Here is a 17,775-nt window from a genome sequence, read left to right as displayed (position 1 = left end):
TCAAGGGAGCAGTCAGTAATAAACAAAGTCGCTGTGAATTACTTGTGGTGTATTTCAGTGAGCAGTAATAGCTGTTGTCTGCCGTATAAAGTTGTCATGACTGTTGCAAGTCAGAGCGATGACGGCAGCGTTACAAAGCCCTGAAAAATGTCCCCACAGTGCTGGTTAACTTAGCCTTCGCGGCTGCAGAGGGTAAACAGTGTTGCCAATAACCAGGGTATGCGTAGCTAACACTTAGCTTGCTAGCCAAAACACGGCCTTTCATGGCACCGGACTGGCAAGCTCACAACAAGAATAGCTGGCTGGTATGTTAATGTTAGCAGGCTAGCTAGCAAGGTTCGCCGAAACAAAACGGGTTCGGCCTTCGGCTTTGCCACGGTGTTTAGGCACATATAATTGATATGACATTGTGTTGTTATCCGTGCATAGACTCGAAACATTCTTTAGTGTCGTACTGATTTATGGAGGGGATCGGTGTTAGTGGCTTTGCGATTAAAAAGACAACTGAAAGGGCTGAAAATGGGAAGTCAACACTTACCTAGCTTTACTTTCTACGCCATCTTGGATCCACTTGTCAGACCATCGCAAAGCATAGTGGGATGTACTGATCTGAAGGTTGAGAGGACTGGTGTGTGCGCGCGCATGTGCACGCGCGTTCGGGGATAACTGTTTTAGTGTGCATGTTTTGTGAACAACTGATTGTAAAGAAATGTCTTGTATAAGGACATTTGTATTATTGTTTGATTTCATACAAAAATCCATTTCAGCAATTATTATCAAGTATAATACAAATTCCAGTGAAATTCTCTCTTTAGTGATAAGAAAACTGAAATTAAAATACTACAATTATTTTTGCTCAAATTCTCCCTAACCGTTATTTTTTAAGAATAATATTTCTTTTTTTATTTAACCTTTATTTCACCAGAAAGACCTAATTAGATTAAAAATCTCCTTTTCAGGAGTGTCCTGGTCAGACAGGCAGCATCACAGTTGACAAAGTTACAGATAGACAGACAATAAGCAGCCATATATACAGGCGTAATAGCAAACTAGAAACTTTGAAATAATTAAATATGCAAGTATCTGTCAAAATTGGACCACAATCATAAAAACCCAATTGATCAGACCAAGATGCCCTTAAGGGGGGATACAGGGGAGAGCTTTCCAGGGCTCAGCCAAATTAGGGGCCTGTGAAGGTCAACAAAATCATGGCCCATTATAAAGTTAAGCCATGGTAACAATTTTTTTAAACCTGAATAATAACCACTCTCACTAAAGCAACTAAAAATGAATTTTATTTCTTAATGCTGTAGTACAACATAGCCTTTTTAAAAGTATAAACCCCCTTTTCTTAAAACAGAATTACCTTTTAATTGCTGATGCTGACAATGTGGATGGGCTATTGAACTAAACAATTACGAAAGTAATGTCACACTTCATAGCCAGGCCATAATGTACACAAACCTCAGGATGCCAGAAAATAAGCAGAGAAAACTTTAAAACCTTAATTAGTAAAACATTACATAACTGTGAAAAAAAAATACAATAATTGGCTTAAAGTGGCAAAAATGGACAGAAAGCAGAAAAATGGGTAAAAGTGGTAACAATTAACAGAAAGGGGCAAAAATTAGCTAAAAGTGGCAAAAACTGGACAGAAGTGCCAAAAAGAAAGTGTCAAAAATGGGCGAAAAGAGCCAAAAAGTGTCTATTATTGGCCAAACAGTAGCAAAAATTAGCAAAAAGCTGCAAATTTAGGATAAAAGAAACTGGAAAAACAGAGGAAAATGGGCAAAATAGTGGCAAAAATGGGTAAAGCCAAAAAGAAGTGGCCAAAGAAGTGTAAAGTGGCCAAAATGGGCAGAAAGTTGCAAAATTGGGTAAATAGTGGTAAATGTGGGGTAAAAGTGCCAAAAAGAAAGTGGCAAAAATTGTTGAAAAGTGGCAAAATGGGGCAAAAAGGCTAACAAACAGCTAAGAATAACATTAAATAGGCAAAAAGAAGTAGCAACAACTTGGGTGCAACATGGTGAAAAGCTGTTAAAGGTACAGTGTGTAAAATTGGGACTATCAACATCTAACAGTCAATTCTGGAGTGTGATGCTCATTTCTCTGGTGATAGCTGTGGGAACCAGTGAAGTTTAAAAATCAATACATGCTTAACTGTTATTTGGTTCCTTCTATGGTGCCATAGAAACAGGCAAAATGCAAAAATCCAAGATGGCAGCGTCCTTGGAGGGGACCCTCCCTATGTATGAATAAAAGGCTTATTCTGAGTTAATTTAAAACATAAATTTAAAAAATGTGTAATAAGATGTCAACACTAATTTAGATCAATCTACTTATAAAGGTTATCTTTCATTTTAACCAAGCTTGTTTTGCTAAATGCTAATAGGCTAAATATTACACACTGCACCTTTAAAACGTAGTGAATAAATAATTCCAATATCAGAACCCAGCAATTCTTTGATAAACTTTTCGGGTCCAAAATGAGGTGTTAGCCAGCACAAATGCTAGCACCAATGCTACAGATCCAACACACGCATTGACAGCATATTTTTACATGCACGAGGCATGCATGTAAAAAATATTTCAATAAAAGTTGCAGCAACCAGTCTTTTTTTAGAAGTTCTCTTTTAATTTGTACTTTCTTTTAGTGTCAAATTTTGTAATAAAAATGTTACTTTTGCTTCCTCTGAGAGTATATGCAAGATCTCAGAAAGAAACACATCATGCCACGATCCAAAGAAATTCAAGAACAAATGAGAAACAAAGGGATTAAAATCTAACAGTCTGGAAAAGGTTACAAAGCCATTTCCAAGGCTTTGGGACTTCAGCCAACCAAGCTCACAGCCATTATCCACAACTGGAGAAAAACTGGGAACAGTGTTGAACCTTCCCAGGAACGGTCGGCCAACCAAAATTACTCCAAGAGTGCAACAACAGCTCATCCAAAAGGTCACAAAAAAACCCCAGAATGATATCTAAAGACCTGCAGGCCTCCCTGGCCTCAGTTAAGGTCAGAGTTCATGACTCAACCATAAGAAAGACACTGGGCAAAAATGGCATCATGGGAGAGTATCAAGGCCAAAACCACTGCTGACAAAAAACAAAACAAAACAAAACAAAACAAAACAAAACAAAACAAAACAAAACAAAACAAAACAAAACAAAACAAAACAAAACAAAACAAAACAAAACAAAACAAAAAACACACACACACAAAGGATCATCTCACATTTGCAAAGAAACATCTTGATGATCCCTAAGACTTTTGGAGAAATATTCTGTGGACTGACGAGACAAAAGCTGAACTTTTTGAAAGGTGTGCTACCTGTTATATCTGGCGTAAAAATAACACAGCATTTGATAAAAACAGCATCAAGCCAACAGTCAAACATGGTGGTGGCAGTGTGATGGTCTGGGGCTGCTTTGCTGCTTCAGGACCTGGACCACTTGCTGTGATTGATGAAATAATGAATTCTGCTGTCTACCAGAAAATCCTGAAGGCCAACGTCCGGCCATCAGTTCATGCCTTCAAGCTCAGGCACTTTTGGGTTATGAAGCAGGACAACAACCCAAAACATATCAACAAGTCCACCTCTGAATGGCTCAGAAAAAAAACAAAATCAAGGTTTTGGAGTGGCCCAGTCAGGGTCCGGACTTAGATCCAATTGAGATGCTGTGGTGTGACCTTAAACAGGCAGTTCATGCTCAAAAACCCTCCAATATGGCTGAGTTAAAACAATTCTGTAAAGAAGAGTGGGTCAAACTACCTCCACAGCAATGAGAAAGACTCATCACCAGGTATCACAAATGCTTGATTTCAATTATTGCTGCCAAGGGTGGCACAACCAGTTATTAGGTTCGAGGGGCAATTACCTTTTCACCTAGGGCCAGATTGGTTCGGATTTTTTTCCCCCTTGAAAATTTAAAATCATCATTTAGAAACTGGATTTGTATTTACTTTGGTCATCTTTGTGGGATATTAAAATTGGTTTGATGATCCGAAACATTTAAGTGAGATAAATATGCAAAAACCTCAGGAATCAGAGAGGGGGCAAATACTTTTCCACAGCACTGTAAATGTCCCCCATGGAGGCCTCAGAGGTAGAGGTCCTGTGTTACTGCCCCAGCCAGCCCATGAGTTTAAGCACCATCACACATAGTTCTGTCTTGTACTGCATGGTGTAAATGTTTTTTGGCAGTGAAGAGCACACCTTTGGTGAAAAATGGCCCTCTCAGGGACAAGGATCTTGTTTGATACTTCCCCTATTAAAACCGAGAAACTTGCATATTCACATATTCTATAATGACCAAAAACATATTGAGAGTATCTTGCATAAATCAAGCAAATCACAATCCACCACATGAATGTCTTTGCATTTTAGAGGAAAGTAAACATTTTCTTGTTCCACATCTTGTCTCTGATATGACTTCAAAACCGCTTGAATGACACTACAGCATTGCCACTCCAAATATTCATTTGTTTCAAATAGTCACATTACTGCGTTGCTGCCTGTAGTTTTATGAGCTTTAATTTTTAATATACACTGATGACGTGCTGATGTTCAAGCATGCAACTAAGGCAAAGAGCAGAAAAAACCTCACAATTAACCAAAGAAAGGAGTTTATTGTTGACATTGTAGAGTATACATTTTTATGATGTAACCATGTTTATGTACAGTAGTAAATGCTAAACTACTGTATAATCCATTTAACAGCACAGTGAAACATGTTTTGAAATCCAGTCTTTCATGACACTGACAGAGGGAAGATAAAGGGTGGTGCTCATGTTTATTGTCAGTGTTTAAGGGACAGTACAAAATGGACAATGTTGGGGTGCTGTTAATGTGCTGCAGCTTCTTCACCTTCCCAGTCTGCCAATATATTTTATTTTTCATAACATTCCCATTAATGAAAAGAAAAACACAAACAAAATATGAACCAAAACATAAAGTAAGCCCTGTGTTCCTGCTTCACTGCAGATTGTGGATCATCTCTTCCTTGGCGATGAGATGTGTCGTCTTGTTAACGAGAGACATGAGCGAGTTGAGTTTGTGTGACCAGTCGTTGAGCAGGTCATTGGGGTCTTTGGGCCTCTGAAAGTTGATGATGCCGGCCAGCCTGTCGACCTTTGCGTAGATGGTCTTGTTTACAACTAGACTGGAGAGAAACTCCTCAGATTCCTAAAAGAATGAAGCAGATAACATTATCATTCTTTGGTATAATTTTTAAAGCCTATCAGTTTTCTAAAATGGTTTCATGTAATGTGTAAGTTTGACATCCATTTTTGGTTATTTAAAATCATCCTTGAATTGCTTCAACGACCAAACATTTAAGAGGTGATCTAATAGAACGGCACTGAAACCAGACAAGGCAGATTTCATAGTAAGTATATCTAGGGTCTATTTTATCGACAGCTTCTTTTACATTGTCAGTCTCAGTGCAACAGAGACATAATGTTGGGGCAAAGTCATCCAGCCACTGAGCGTCCATCAAAGGTAGAAACTGGCTTACATGTCAGCTATTACTCATATTACAGTTGTCAAAACTTCTGATGCTGATAAATAAAACTTATTGTCTGTCCAAGAAATGACAGAAATTTTTCGTTAACATGGCTAAAACAAAACACATTTAAGTACATTAAAACCCAAGGTACAGTCATAAAAAGCGGGAGTATTTCAAATGTCAACTAATAAAAACAAGCGTTGTATTTATTTTATATTGCTCAGGATGGTTATTGCAGAGAGAATGAAGGAATTTTTTTGTGCATCTTCTGTAGAGTTGGGGGGACTTTGTCTCATCTGCCCGATGGCAGAAGGTGGAAGGAGTGGTGGAGGGGGTCAGAGGGGCCCTCTGTGATCAGGGTGGCTTTCCTGCTCACAGAGTGGTTGTATGGTTCAGAGAGGGGAGCTTTCAAGCCTTTATTTCTTTAAATGTTGATGATTATGGCTTACAGATAATAAAAACCCCAAATTCAGTGTCTCAGAATATTCAGAACATTGTGAAAAAGTTCAATATAACTTGCAAGGAAATCCCACTGCCAACTATCATTATGGTGGAATATTGTAAAGCTACATGGACACAATAATGCACAAGGATGCATTAGTCACAATAGTGTAAATTCAACACAGAAGTACAAGCAAGGCTTAACTATGGAATAAATTAAAACCACACACCTCAAAACCATTACCAAACTGTTTCCAATTGAGTGTACAAGTACAAAGGCGTAATGGCAGTGAAGCTCCATGGTACTGTTGTTGAACTGCAGCATGTTTTATGTATGTTTTTATTTTACAAAATCACCCAAATCAGTGCATGAAATCAGTTCTAAAATATTCACATATATTAAAACTAGTGGTGTCAAACAATTAAAATTTTTAATCAGATTAATCACAGGGTTGCTGTGGACAAATTTCAATTAATCATGATTAATTGACATTCATTTTTAATCTATATTAATCGCGTTCCATTTTGCAAGCTTGGTGACGTGATAGCCAAAGTGCTAGCAGAATCCCCGATGAACATATGCTTCATTTTAATGTGGTATTTTAAGCTGGAAGTGCTTTGGTGAAAAGAAAACTCCTTCCTGCAGAATGTGCAAAATACTTTATGTAATTTTTTAAAATTCAAATTTCCCATCGAGAGGGCCAACATGCTGTTCAGCGTCTTCCATTTAGATGGGTAGATGCGCTGTAGGTGGGTTAATTGCATTTAAATTTTTAATCAGATTAATCATGATGATGGATTAATCTGCATTAATGCGTTCATTTTGACAGCCCTAATTAAAACTCAAAATGACAGATTGTTTAAAAACAACACTTTTGATAATCACTTGATTGTTTTGTTAGTGCTGTTAATGTGAGATTCAGTTTCAAGAGTAAATTAGTTAAAAGGGTTACTTACATCAATAGAGAGGTCAAGAAGCCCGGCCATCCTCTTCATTGTGATCCTGGTGTAATATTTGGCCATTATTCTGATGTTCTGAGGGCACAGGGGAAAGTTTATTAATGCACATAGCTGCAGCAGAATATCTGCATACATTCCAGAAGGTAAAAAAGGAGATCTGTAAGGTCAATCAGCCCTCACAGCTGATATTCATGAGTGAAATCTAACCAGCCAATAGCACTATAAAGCAAGAGAGTACTTTATAACTACATAGACTGAGTGTTTAACTACTGGATCTGCAAACGTTCAAATAAATGCTTTCTTTTTCCCCTTATACCATATAATACATCTTCCAAAATTAGTGTAATTTGCTCTAATCCTTTTATGTGAATACAAATCAATCAATGAAAATGTCAGTGTAGTGACTCGTAATTTCTTATACACAAACATCTTCATATGACACTTCCTATCAATAAATTAGTAGCAATGATTTAAATGTAAATACTTTTAATCTAATTTAATTTGAAACTGTCTATTAATCAACATTGTTAATGTTAAAGTAGTAGTCTCATATATAAGTTTAGGCCCTCTACAAAGCAGTTGTAGCTCTTGTTGTTTGCTGCTGCAATACATTAAAGGGATATTTCAGTATTTTTGAAATTGGGTGGTATGGGTGGATATTGTAATCTCCCGACCAACTGTTTGGGTCTGCCAGCTTCTGTCTCTGCCGGCTAATGCCATTACTACTGCCAAGTCCCCTATTCAACCCAACTTAAAAAATACCCAAAACATCCCTGTAACAAATTCACATCCAAACCATCTTCTTATTAATCATTAGTATGAAAAGACTCACACCATACTGTACTTACATGTTCCACCACTCTGTTCTTAAGATCCTTCCACCTTTTCTGCCCCTCCTCTGAATAAGAAAAGACGTCTGTGGCCGGACTGTCAGGGGAGCCTTCTCTCAGCTCCTTCCCATAATCCTCCACCAGGGAGGCCCAGCGCATCAGCTCCATGGTGGTGAACTGCTTCAGGAGGTCCCTAAAAATGGGAGGAGGGTTATAAAGAACATTCCTCCGTGTTTCCATCATTCATTAGAGCATGTGTATATGATGTCGGAACACATATGTACACTCTCCTCCAACCCGGATTTCCATGTGAAAAGAAACATCTTAAATGAAAAAGGGGTGTTGACTAACATCATAGCTTAATATGCTTGTTCTGTCAAGAAACTTCTAGATCCACACGCAAGGACATAGTGGTGCAGTGGTTAACGCTGTCACCACAAAGCAAGAAGATACTCCAGCATCCTCCTACAGTTAAGACATGCTTGCTATAGGCTATTCTAACATCGGCCCGTGTACCCACCAACAAACACCGTCACAGCTTTTAATAAATATCACTACTTGATTCATTGTATAGCCTAAATGTGCCAGGAAAATTTCAAAGTAAAAGCAATTTGTATAAATGAGGCAAGTTTCTCCACAGGATTGCTAAAACAGGCTTTTACTTTGAAAAGCACAAACGAGATGTTGTTTTGTGTTGTGTTACCTTGGCTTGTAGCCTTCACCAGGATTATCAAGAAACACATTGCAAACATATTCCACAGATGTGGACATACATATCTGCCATAACAAAGTAAATTTGAAAGCCCTGACTTGTTACCATGAAAGCCAAAATGAAAATCAAGCCGTGATATTGCTGAGATGCACCACAAAGTACCAAGGACTCAAACGGCTTAAAACTGGCCCTCAGGTGAGTGTGAATGTTTATCTGTTGCTATATGACTACTGACCACCAGTACAGGGCATACCTCATCTGTTGACACCTGTGGCTGGCTCCAAGCCACCAAACAGAATAAGTGGTACAGAGAATAGACAGGTCCAGTAGATAAACACACAGGGATAACTGCTATACTGAGGTCATACATAAAGTTGCCATTTGTCTTTAAGAGATTTACATTTGCCTACCTACACAGATGCCAGCAAGGAAAGATGAACAAATGATGTCTTACTTGTATTTCGGGATTTCTTCCAGTTTCTTGTCTGCACTGATTCTGTGCACGAGGTCTGACTGCTCGTTGTCATAAGGGGAAAGAATCACGTACAGAACCACACTCTTCAGGGCCTGAAATATGAATGCATACATGGTTTTTAGAGAACACCCACGGCAGACCAAGAAAAATTAATACTTGTAAAAACTGTTTGTGCTACAAAAAAGAAACAAGGTAAGCATTTTTTAGCAAAATTCTAGATTTTTGTATCAGAACTATAGTTGAATGAAACCAGAATTTAAGCAGTGGTGTATGGAAGCATCGATAAAATCTGTTATTAAAAACCCAGCTACATTTCTCATTAATTACAGAGAAAAACAGATACTGTACAAAATCTAATAAATCACTGACAAAGATGAAATTCATGTGAAAAAAATCTGATGTTTGATAAATATTTTAAACTAGTGGATAAAAGAAAAAAAGAAACATCTGGATGGGAAATCTGCAGATAAATTTGAAGCATCATCTGTATTTACATTAAGTTGATAACATGTTGTGGCATGATGAGAAAGCCTGTGTACCTGCTGCCACTTGCTACTGTCCTCCAGGATGCAGGGGGTGTCATAGATGGCCCGGTAATGTTTGCAGATAGACAGGTAGGAGCCCTCATGCTGGTCCACTTGAATCATAAGGTTGTAGTACTTCAGCTTGGACTCCTAATTAGAGGAAAGGAAAAAATTAAATTTAATTAAACCCCCATTTTCAATTCAGATACACAAATAAAAGATTCAACATTAAAATATTTAATGAAGGAAGGTCAGTTCTGTGCCTCTCTGTCTTACCTCAGTGCCCTCCTCTGAGAAGAACTTGGTATTTATCTTCTTGCTGATGATCTGAGTGCGAATGTAATCCTTGACAGCAATGCAAAGCCTCATCTGTTCCAAGATGAACTCCACTTTCTCTTTTTTCTCCATGGAGCCATACGTCTCCACCTGAGAACATATAGATGCATTTTATTCTAAGTACTTTTCAGTCAGTACATGAAACTTATGTAGTGTCAGAGAAGTAGGAAAAAGTAAAACCATCTAACTAGTCATATTTTAAACAATGGTGTATGAGATTTATTGGTTGCTGATGTCCTTTTAACGAAATAAGTGCATTTCTTATGCATTTCATTTTACTGTTTCCTTCTGTATTTGAGTGGTACAGCTAGTTGGAAAACAAAGTGTCCTTGGGGGTAAGAGAGGATATATTTGCTGTCCACTTCAGTAGAAACTATATCAGTTATAGGTTTGAACTCAAGCTAGTTTCAGTTTTTGCATGTAAGATTTTTTGTGCTATTTCAAATACCTTGCAAAGACTATACACGGAACCACACAGCAAACAAGCAGTTTAATGACAAGATTTGTTTTATTTAAAAGTACTGGTTCCATAAAAAGAGACATATCTTCATTGTATGGCACCTGGTTTTGCTGCTTCTGTTCAAAATATATTTTGCAAGAATGTAGATGTAATCCAAATAATGTACTTTCATTTTTTCATGACTGAAAATAAATAAAAGAATTCATCTATCATCTGCTGCTATCATCTGCAAATACTGACTGACCTGTTTTACACCTATTCCAAAAATAAACTGTCACATGACGATTAACAGAAAAATAAAAGTACAGAAAATACAGTGTTCTTTATATCAAAAATGGTAGGTGCATATTAGTATCAACTAAAATCAGTTTTGAAATATTGGCCTATCAGATAAAAATCCAATGTATCCAAAGAAGGAATTTTACAGAAAATGGCAATTATGAGTTTCTTACCTGTAGCTCCTGAAGGATGGAAGCTGCCTCTTTTACCTCTCCATTCTGTTCCTTGATGCCTGCTAAAGTTTTCGTCAGCCTGGCCCGCTCAATTTCAACATAGATCTGTGAAGAGGACATTTTAAGTGCATTAACAACCCAGCCGTTTTTTTTTTAACCTAACCAGATTTGTTTCTTCGTTTGAGTGGGAAAACTTATCTGAAGACCAATCACCCCAATCTGTGTCAATCTTAAAAATGCCAGATTATGACATACTAATATATGAAAGAGGGACATTAGGACTAAAGCTGAGCAACTGATCAAAAACTAGAAGGTTCTTTTTTATTTCCCTGTAATTGTGTGTCAAAACCAAAGTCTGTCTTTCAATTCTACTGGCCTCTAGGCTGGTATGCTTTAGAAGACACGTCTGTGGGAGTCTCCTTCCTTATTGTTAAAGTGTAAACCTGTGACATCAAACTCCCTTTAGTGTGGGTATAAAACATCATCCAACCGCTGTTAAATATACTCATCTCTAAGTTTTCCAGAGTACACAAATTTATTTCAACATACAGAAACACATTCTTTACCTTGCCAGCAGTCACAGTACGAAGTGTGTCGATGAGCCTTAGCTTGATGGTCAGATCAGTCACAACATCCACATACTTGTAGCATTCTTGCACCATCTTGGCAACAGCCTGTTGAAATAGTTAGCAATACAAAAAAATTTTTTTCCAAGTAATTACAAAAACTGTTTAAAGACAGAGAAGGAAGTTATGATTTAAGGGGACCACTTTAACTCAAAATTGTTAGTGGGCTTACAATGAGGAAATGTTTTGTTTTCCTTGTCATGGATAGAACCTATGGAACAGTCTCAATGTGGATTTTAAGCAATTCCAACAATAATCCAGTTTTTAAAGGTATAAAAGTGATTTTTACAAGATACAGGGATGAAGAGGGTGTTTGACTGTCACTGGGTGTTTAATGTTTGTTTTAATGTTTATTGTTCTTGGTGTATCCACCACTTTTGGTACATAACAACACAAAGTTGATGGTAAATAAACAAATATTAGATACTTTTGATAAAGTTAAACAAATTAGTCAAGTACTTATATTTTTGATAATTAAATGTCTCTGCAATGAGTTATGATAACAAGGGTAAATATGCAAGAATGTAGTAACACAGAATTATATATTGGATTGATATAAAGTTTTAACACTCAGATGATTGATAATTACAACTAGGGATGCACAATTTTGGATTTGTGATGATATCTGATATGCAAATATCTACAAATTAATTTTGGTCCCTGGCCTACACAAATTGTTGCATCACTATTATTTTTGTTTGTGCGTGTGTTTGTGTGTGAACAATTTGTTCACTCTTAACATACATATTCGAGCTAAAAAACTTAACATCCAAATTCGAATAATTAGACACTCTGTCTGAAAGTTGTTGCAATTTAACTGCAAAGTCATGCTTGAAAACGAACGGTAGAAATGAGCCATCTGGAAAAAATATAAATCTGACCTGTTTTAGCTGACTTCTCCTTTTGGTGAGCAGCATGATGTTTTCATTCAGGGCATCCCAGTCCTTGGCTTCATAGCACATCTGGACCACAGCGACGAGGATTCTAGAGGTGGAGACCATGTCCGACGCCTGTGTAGGGATTGAAAGCAATAAGGTCAAAAATAAATAACATGATGGATGAGGTGCAAACAATTGAAAACTGTTCTAAAAACATATCTCAGACATGACACCTATCACAATGAAAGGGAAGTAAACACGTTGTTTACCGTCCTAGTTTGCTTCTCCAATGACAACAAGCTTTCAATAGCCTCCTGCAGCTTTCCCTCCTAAAGTACAAGAAGATAGATACAAATACATTAGAATCATGATTACTTTTTTGACATTTGCAGCACTTCACCCGGCTAGCCGTAGAGCTAATTTGTTGCTAATGACTACAGTACACCGCCAAGACTGTAAGCGAGCCAGCGAGCGAGAGTTACAAGTAGAGGAGTGTGTTTGGAGGTCAACATGGTATCAACATGGTATCAAACTGAAACTCGAAAATAATATCTTTTATTTTTAAATATTGTAAACTGGACACGGGATGTGTCGGGCGGTGCTAAAGCGTCGATGCTAGCTCGTATGCTAACACACTGAAGCACCATGACTCAGCCGGCGATGGCCTCTTTCAATCTCTGCTTACTTTAGCCATTTTCTCGCATTCCGGGAGACGCTGGTCTACAGTTGAACTGTAGTCAATCTCCATCTTCACAATCTTCCCATCGGATCTCTCAGATCGCTCCTCTGACATCTTTGCGGTTAGTGGGTTAGGATAACGGACGTTGCTCCTCTTTTCTTCCTACCTAACTGCCCAGCAGCACTATTTTGCTTGTCATTTAGCGATACGGTTAGTTGACCAATGAGAGGAGAGAATAGCACAGTCGTCCGAGGCGCCTGAAGGACCCGAATGAGGACCTCACGGAAATTTTTCAGGCAGGCGGCATGGAAGCCTACTTATCATTTCTCTGCAGCTTCTTTGCTTTCTTTTCTTTACGAAAGTATTCATAACAGAGTAATTTGTATGGCAGCACATAAGCGAAACCGTTTAAAACAATATTCGTTCTCTGAAAGCTATACCAAACAGTTGTAAACAAACCCCTGTAAATTTATTAAAAACTGTGGTTCAGCTTTGTTGTATGACGGGCCACTGTGTTCATAGACATAATGTCTATGACTGTGTTATTAAACACCAGGCCAAATGTCAGTCATGAAAAACATCATTAATTTTTCACAATTATGCTTCCAAATTCTGAAAAAGTAATGTCTGCTCTAGAATGGTGTGGTCATGTCAGGTGAATGACCTGGTGCCTCATCCACTAGTGTGAAATACAATTCTCTCAATGAAAATACATAATAAATAAACAAATGCTTCTGATTACAGCAAACTGCTTGGTTCTGAGAGACAGAAGTTAGGGATTAAATGTACTGTTTTCTGGAACAAATGTCTGTGTTGAGATGCTTTTTATGACCTGTAGGCCAATGGCTGATAGATTTGGAAAATGTACCTCACAATGAACGCAAACTTGTTAACTTTCCATGAAGGCAGTGACATCAGCTAACAGACTGTACAGAGATGAACTGCTCAGTGATTAGGGGGTCAGGGGTCATTCCCCATCAAGACCAGTAATGTCATGGGCTCCTATATTTGCCCTGCTCAAATAAAACTAATGCAGGAAAGTCACACATAGATCTCAGAAAATAAGAATAGCCCAAATGCCTGGTAATTAGGCTTCCACAACAACTTCTCAGTCATCTAATACATTACCCCACAAAAATTCTAACAAGGGCTCATTGTGTTTTGATTAATTAGTGGTTTAATCTGTTAATCTGTTTTTATTTCCTGTGTTCTCTCTGTCTCACTCTATATCTCTCCTCTCTCTTTCTTAACCACATATCCCACTTAAATCACTGTGCTGTGGTCATTCTGTGAATTTCAACCATGCATCATACATCAGATATTAAGGCCAAAATGTGACTCAAAACCACACCCAGAAAGACAGAACTGAAAAGATGCACTGTCCCTTTCAAAAAAGGCTTTTTAGGCACAGTGCTGTGATGTGTGAGCTTGCGCTACAATTTTCATATTATAGGGTGGATTCTGTATTACATTTGGTGTTCGTAAACCTCGAAACAATCACACTTTTTTGTCCAGCTATACAGTGGTGCACAGAACACTCCTGCAGCTGACCCAAACTCCAGCTTAAGCACTTTCTCCATTACATACATGGAAGCAGCTGCACTCAGACATTCTCAAATAAACAAAAGAGCTAGAAGAAATCAAATCATCCAACAGAACTAACAGTATAACTAATAATCTATACTAACTTCTGGACTGTAATACTTATTTAAATGGCTTCCTTTCCCATTTGCAACCAGTCAGTAGAGGAGTTACGTGGTGCATCACCTTTTTTTCCCCTTGTCCAACTCTGCCATGCATGCTTTTCTCCTTTGTGAAATTGGATTGGCTTGTAACACACTTTACTGTAAAATTGTTTTAATGATATATGGGAATATTGGGTTCAGGATGCATCCTGTGAATCAATTATGGCAGAATTTGCCCCATATTTTACAGACCTTCAAAAATTCAGAAATCACTAAACAATCCGCTTCTTCAACCTGTTGTATCCTCTACAGAAAGCACCTCACGCAACAAGATGCAGGCATGGAAGCACTCGATTACCACCTTGGCACATGCTTCAGTGATGTGTTTCCATTTTGAAGTTTGTGTTAGAGGACTGCATTTGTGTGCTATCACAGTACTACTTTTATTGCGGGCTGACATCCCACTCCAAGTGACCAATCACCAGGAGTGGAAGCTCCGGACAATTAAACTGAGGGCTAGGCTGAGCCAAAGATGATAGTGTCCATCAGCTTTCAGGCTTTTAAGTCAGGTTCTTCTGTTTTGTCCAACTCTGTATCTTGTTGACCAGAGGGGCGCAGTTGTCACAGCCGAATAAGGAGATGAGCGGAGGCATTTGGGAATGGTGGGATTTCTACGTCTTGCAATTCAAAATGGGACATCTTGGACAGTGTTTCTAAACAGGCTTGTGTCGTGGCGTGCTGAGTGAGCCCTTCGCATTGTGCTGGTGTTCAGAGTGCTGTCTTGAGTGCATCTTGTAATGCTGTCCTGGCATCCTGAGCACCATCCCATCAATCATTCTGCAATTGGGCCAAAAAAATAACAAAACAGGTAAGCTCAAATTTGATTGTATATAGATACTGTTTCATTGTTAAGCCCCTCCCACTCCCCTGTTGTCTTATGACATGTAGAAAATCTACTTTAAAAGGTGAAAACCCGTTTTTGTGTTTAAAAAGTACTTACTGCTTCTTCCACGTGTTTCTCTCCAACACATCAAGGCAGAAATAATGGATACTCCCTGAATTCATGGTCACATGACAAAAGCACATTTACCTCGATTCAGGTGGGAGGGTCAGTGTACCCACTGGCTCACCTCACCCCACTCTCCCCTACATTTATCTTACAACTTGGCTTAATTTAGACAGCCAACCCTCCACATGGATTTATATCTTTATTAATCTTAAATTCTTATCTTATGAATCTTATTTCAGTTTGTAAGATGTACCATGTTAAGATCATTAATTCTTAATTCAGCAAGCTGTTGTTTCACGAAACCTACACGACCTTCCTTTATTTTTTTCAAGAGAGACAATTCTTGTGATATTTTCAGCTATTCTTCTCTAGATTATAAACTGATAAAGATGGAAAAGGTCTGGATGAATAAATGATTTAAAAATACATTGCCTTTAAAAGTATTCACCGCCTTGGATATTTTACCCTTTAACTGATTTCATGAATTAATCCAAGTCAATATGGTTTGCCTTATTTGAAAAAGAAAATTACAGAAAATTCTTTAAAGTGAAAAAGATTTCTACTATGTAATATCAAATAAATAAAAAATGGGATGTAAAATAAGTGACCGATGAATATTAAAGTCAGTGGTAGATGCTCCATTAGCAGCAATCACAGCACTGAGTCTGTGTGGATAGGTCTGAATCAGTCCTGCACATCTGGACACTGCAATTTTACTCCATTAATCTTTGCAAAATCTGTCAGGTTGCACGATAATTGGCTGTGAATAGCCCTTTACCAAGTCCAGCCACAAATTCTCTATTTGTTTGAGGTCTGAGCTTTGCCACTCCAGAACATTCACCTTGTTGTCTTTAATCCATTTCTGTGTAGCTTTCACTGTATGCTTTGGGTCATCATCTTGCTGGAAAAGAAATCTTCTCAAAAGCCATGCTTCTCTTGCAGACTTGATAAGATTGTCCTCCAGGATTTTCCTAGATTTCTCTGCATTCATTGTGCCCTCTACATTTACAGGCCTTCCAGGGCCAGCTGCTGAGAAGCATCCCCACAACACGATGCTGCCACTATCGTGCTTAACAGTGGGGGTGGTGTGTTTGTGGTGATGTGCAGTGTTTGCCAAACACTGTGTCTTGCCTGATGGCCAAAAAGCACCATTTTGGTCTCATCAGACCAAATAACTTCTCCCACTTGACCATGGAGTCTTTCCATATGCCTTCTGGCAAACTCCAGTTGAGATTTCATGTGAGTTTTCTTCAACCTTCAACAGTAGCTTTCTCTATGACACTTTCCCATCAAGCTTTGACTGGTGGAGCACCTGGCAAAAGTTGTATGCAGCTCCTCTCCCATCTCAGCTGCTGAAACTTGTAACTCCTCCAGAGTAGTCATAGGTGTCTTGGTGGCTTCTCTCACCAGTCTCCTTCTTGCTCGGTCACTCAGTTTGTGAGGATGGTTCGGCAGAAATTTCTTTGTATCTATCCCTGACTTATACTTGTCTTTCACCTTTTCTCTAAAATTCTAGGTGTTCTTTTGTCTTCACTGTGTAATGGTAGCCAGGAATATTGATTAACCATTGACTGGACCTTCCAGACGCAGGTGTCTTTATACTACAACTTGAGACACATTCACTGCACTCAGGTAATTCCAGTTTCACTTATTGTGAGACTACTAGCACTAATTACCTGGACCTCTGTTAAACTAGGTCAGTCACTTTAAAGGGGGTGTATATTTATGCTTTTTTGTAATAAAGTCAAATTATATTGACTGTGATTGATTTGTAAAATTAATGAAAGGGTGAAACATCCAAGGGTGTGACTACTTTTTATAGGCACTATATAACTTTATGGTAGCTTACCAAGGACAGTAATTTAACTAATTTTGAAGGAAAACTCCCTTTGTACCACTCATTATACACCAAGAAAAAAAATCTGGGTGTAAGATGATATTCAGTTTTTTTCTCCAACCTGAGCTCTACTTTCATGAACGGCCTCTATGGGATCAGACCCAAAAATCAGAGTCAAATAGGAAATTGGAAAGAATCGCAGTTATGCTGCTTCTACTGCTGTGATGATGATGACGATGATGGTAATGATGATGATAATGATGAAGATGATGAAGGAGATGCTGCCGCTGAGAAGAATGACAGCGAAAAATAGAATTTTATCAAGAACAAAACTCACTGCACTTATCAATCAAGGTAAGGGTG

General features: G+C 38.2%; 2 protein-coding genes across 2 annotated transcripts in view; both read right to left on the bottom strand.

Annotated features, from left to right (window-relative positions):
• Nucleotides 1–583, bottom strand: part of helz (helicase with zinc finger) — a 101,157-nt gene extending 100,574 nt beyond the window's left edge. Inside the window, exon 1 of the mRNA XM_041784415.1 lies at nucleotides 539–583. The gene's annotated coding sequence lies outside the window, so the exon portion shown is untranslated. The remainder of the gene's footprint in view (nucleotides 1–538) is intronic.
• A 4,027-nt stretch (nucleotides 584–4,610) lies between these two features.
• On the bottom strand, nucleotides 4,611–13,081 carry psmd12 (proteasome 26S subunit, non-ATPase 12). Its single transcript, XM_041784276.1, has 11 exons — nucleotides 12,888–13,081; nucleotides 12,472–12,531; nucleotides 12,206–12,334; nucleotides 11,265–11,372; nucleotides 10,699–10,803; nucleotides 9,727–9,876; nucleotides 9,466–9,600; nucleotides 8,906–9,018; nucleotides 7,758–7,932; nucleotides 6,907–6,984; nucleotides 4,611–5,186 (listed from the first exon to the last, which is right to left on the bottom strand). The coding sequence occupies exons 1-11, from the start codon at nucleotides 12,993–12,995 to the stop codon at nucleotides 4,977–4,979; spliced, it is 1,371 nt and encodes a 456-aa protein (XP_041640210.1). The 5' UTR covers nucleotides 12,996–13,081; the 3' UTR covers nucleotides 4,611–4,976.
• Nucleotides 13,082–17,775: the final 4,694 nt, after the last annotated feature.

This window comes from Cheilinus undulatus, linkage group 4 (assembly GCF_018320785.1).
Source record: "Cheilinus undulatus linkage group 4, ASM1832078v1, whole genome shotgun sequence".
In the NCBI taxonomy this organism is placed as follows: Eukaryota; Metazoa; Chordata; class Actinopteri; order Labriformes; family Labridae; genus Cheilinus; species Cheilinus undulatus.
This window is presented reverse-complemented; position numbering and strand designations above follow the sequence as displayed.

What these genes read in the sequence shown, in the direction of transcription:
- psmd12 (XM_041784276.1), bottom strand. Translation starts at nt 12,995, where the DNA reads ATGTCAGAGGAGCGATCTGAGAGATCCGATGGGAAGATTGTGAAGATG. An exon ending in TGGAGAAGCAAACTAGGACG is followed by an intron (nt 12,335 to 12,471) that starts GTAAACAACGTG and finishes ATCCCTACACAG; the next exon opens with GCGTCGGACATGGTCTCCAC. An exon ending in GTACTGTGACTGCTGGCAAG is followed by an intron (nt 10,804 to 11,264) that starts GTAAAGAATGTG and finishes TCCTCTTCACAG; the next exon opens with ATCTATGTTGAAATTGAGCG.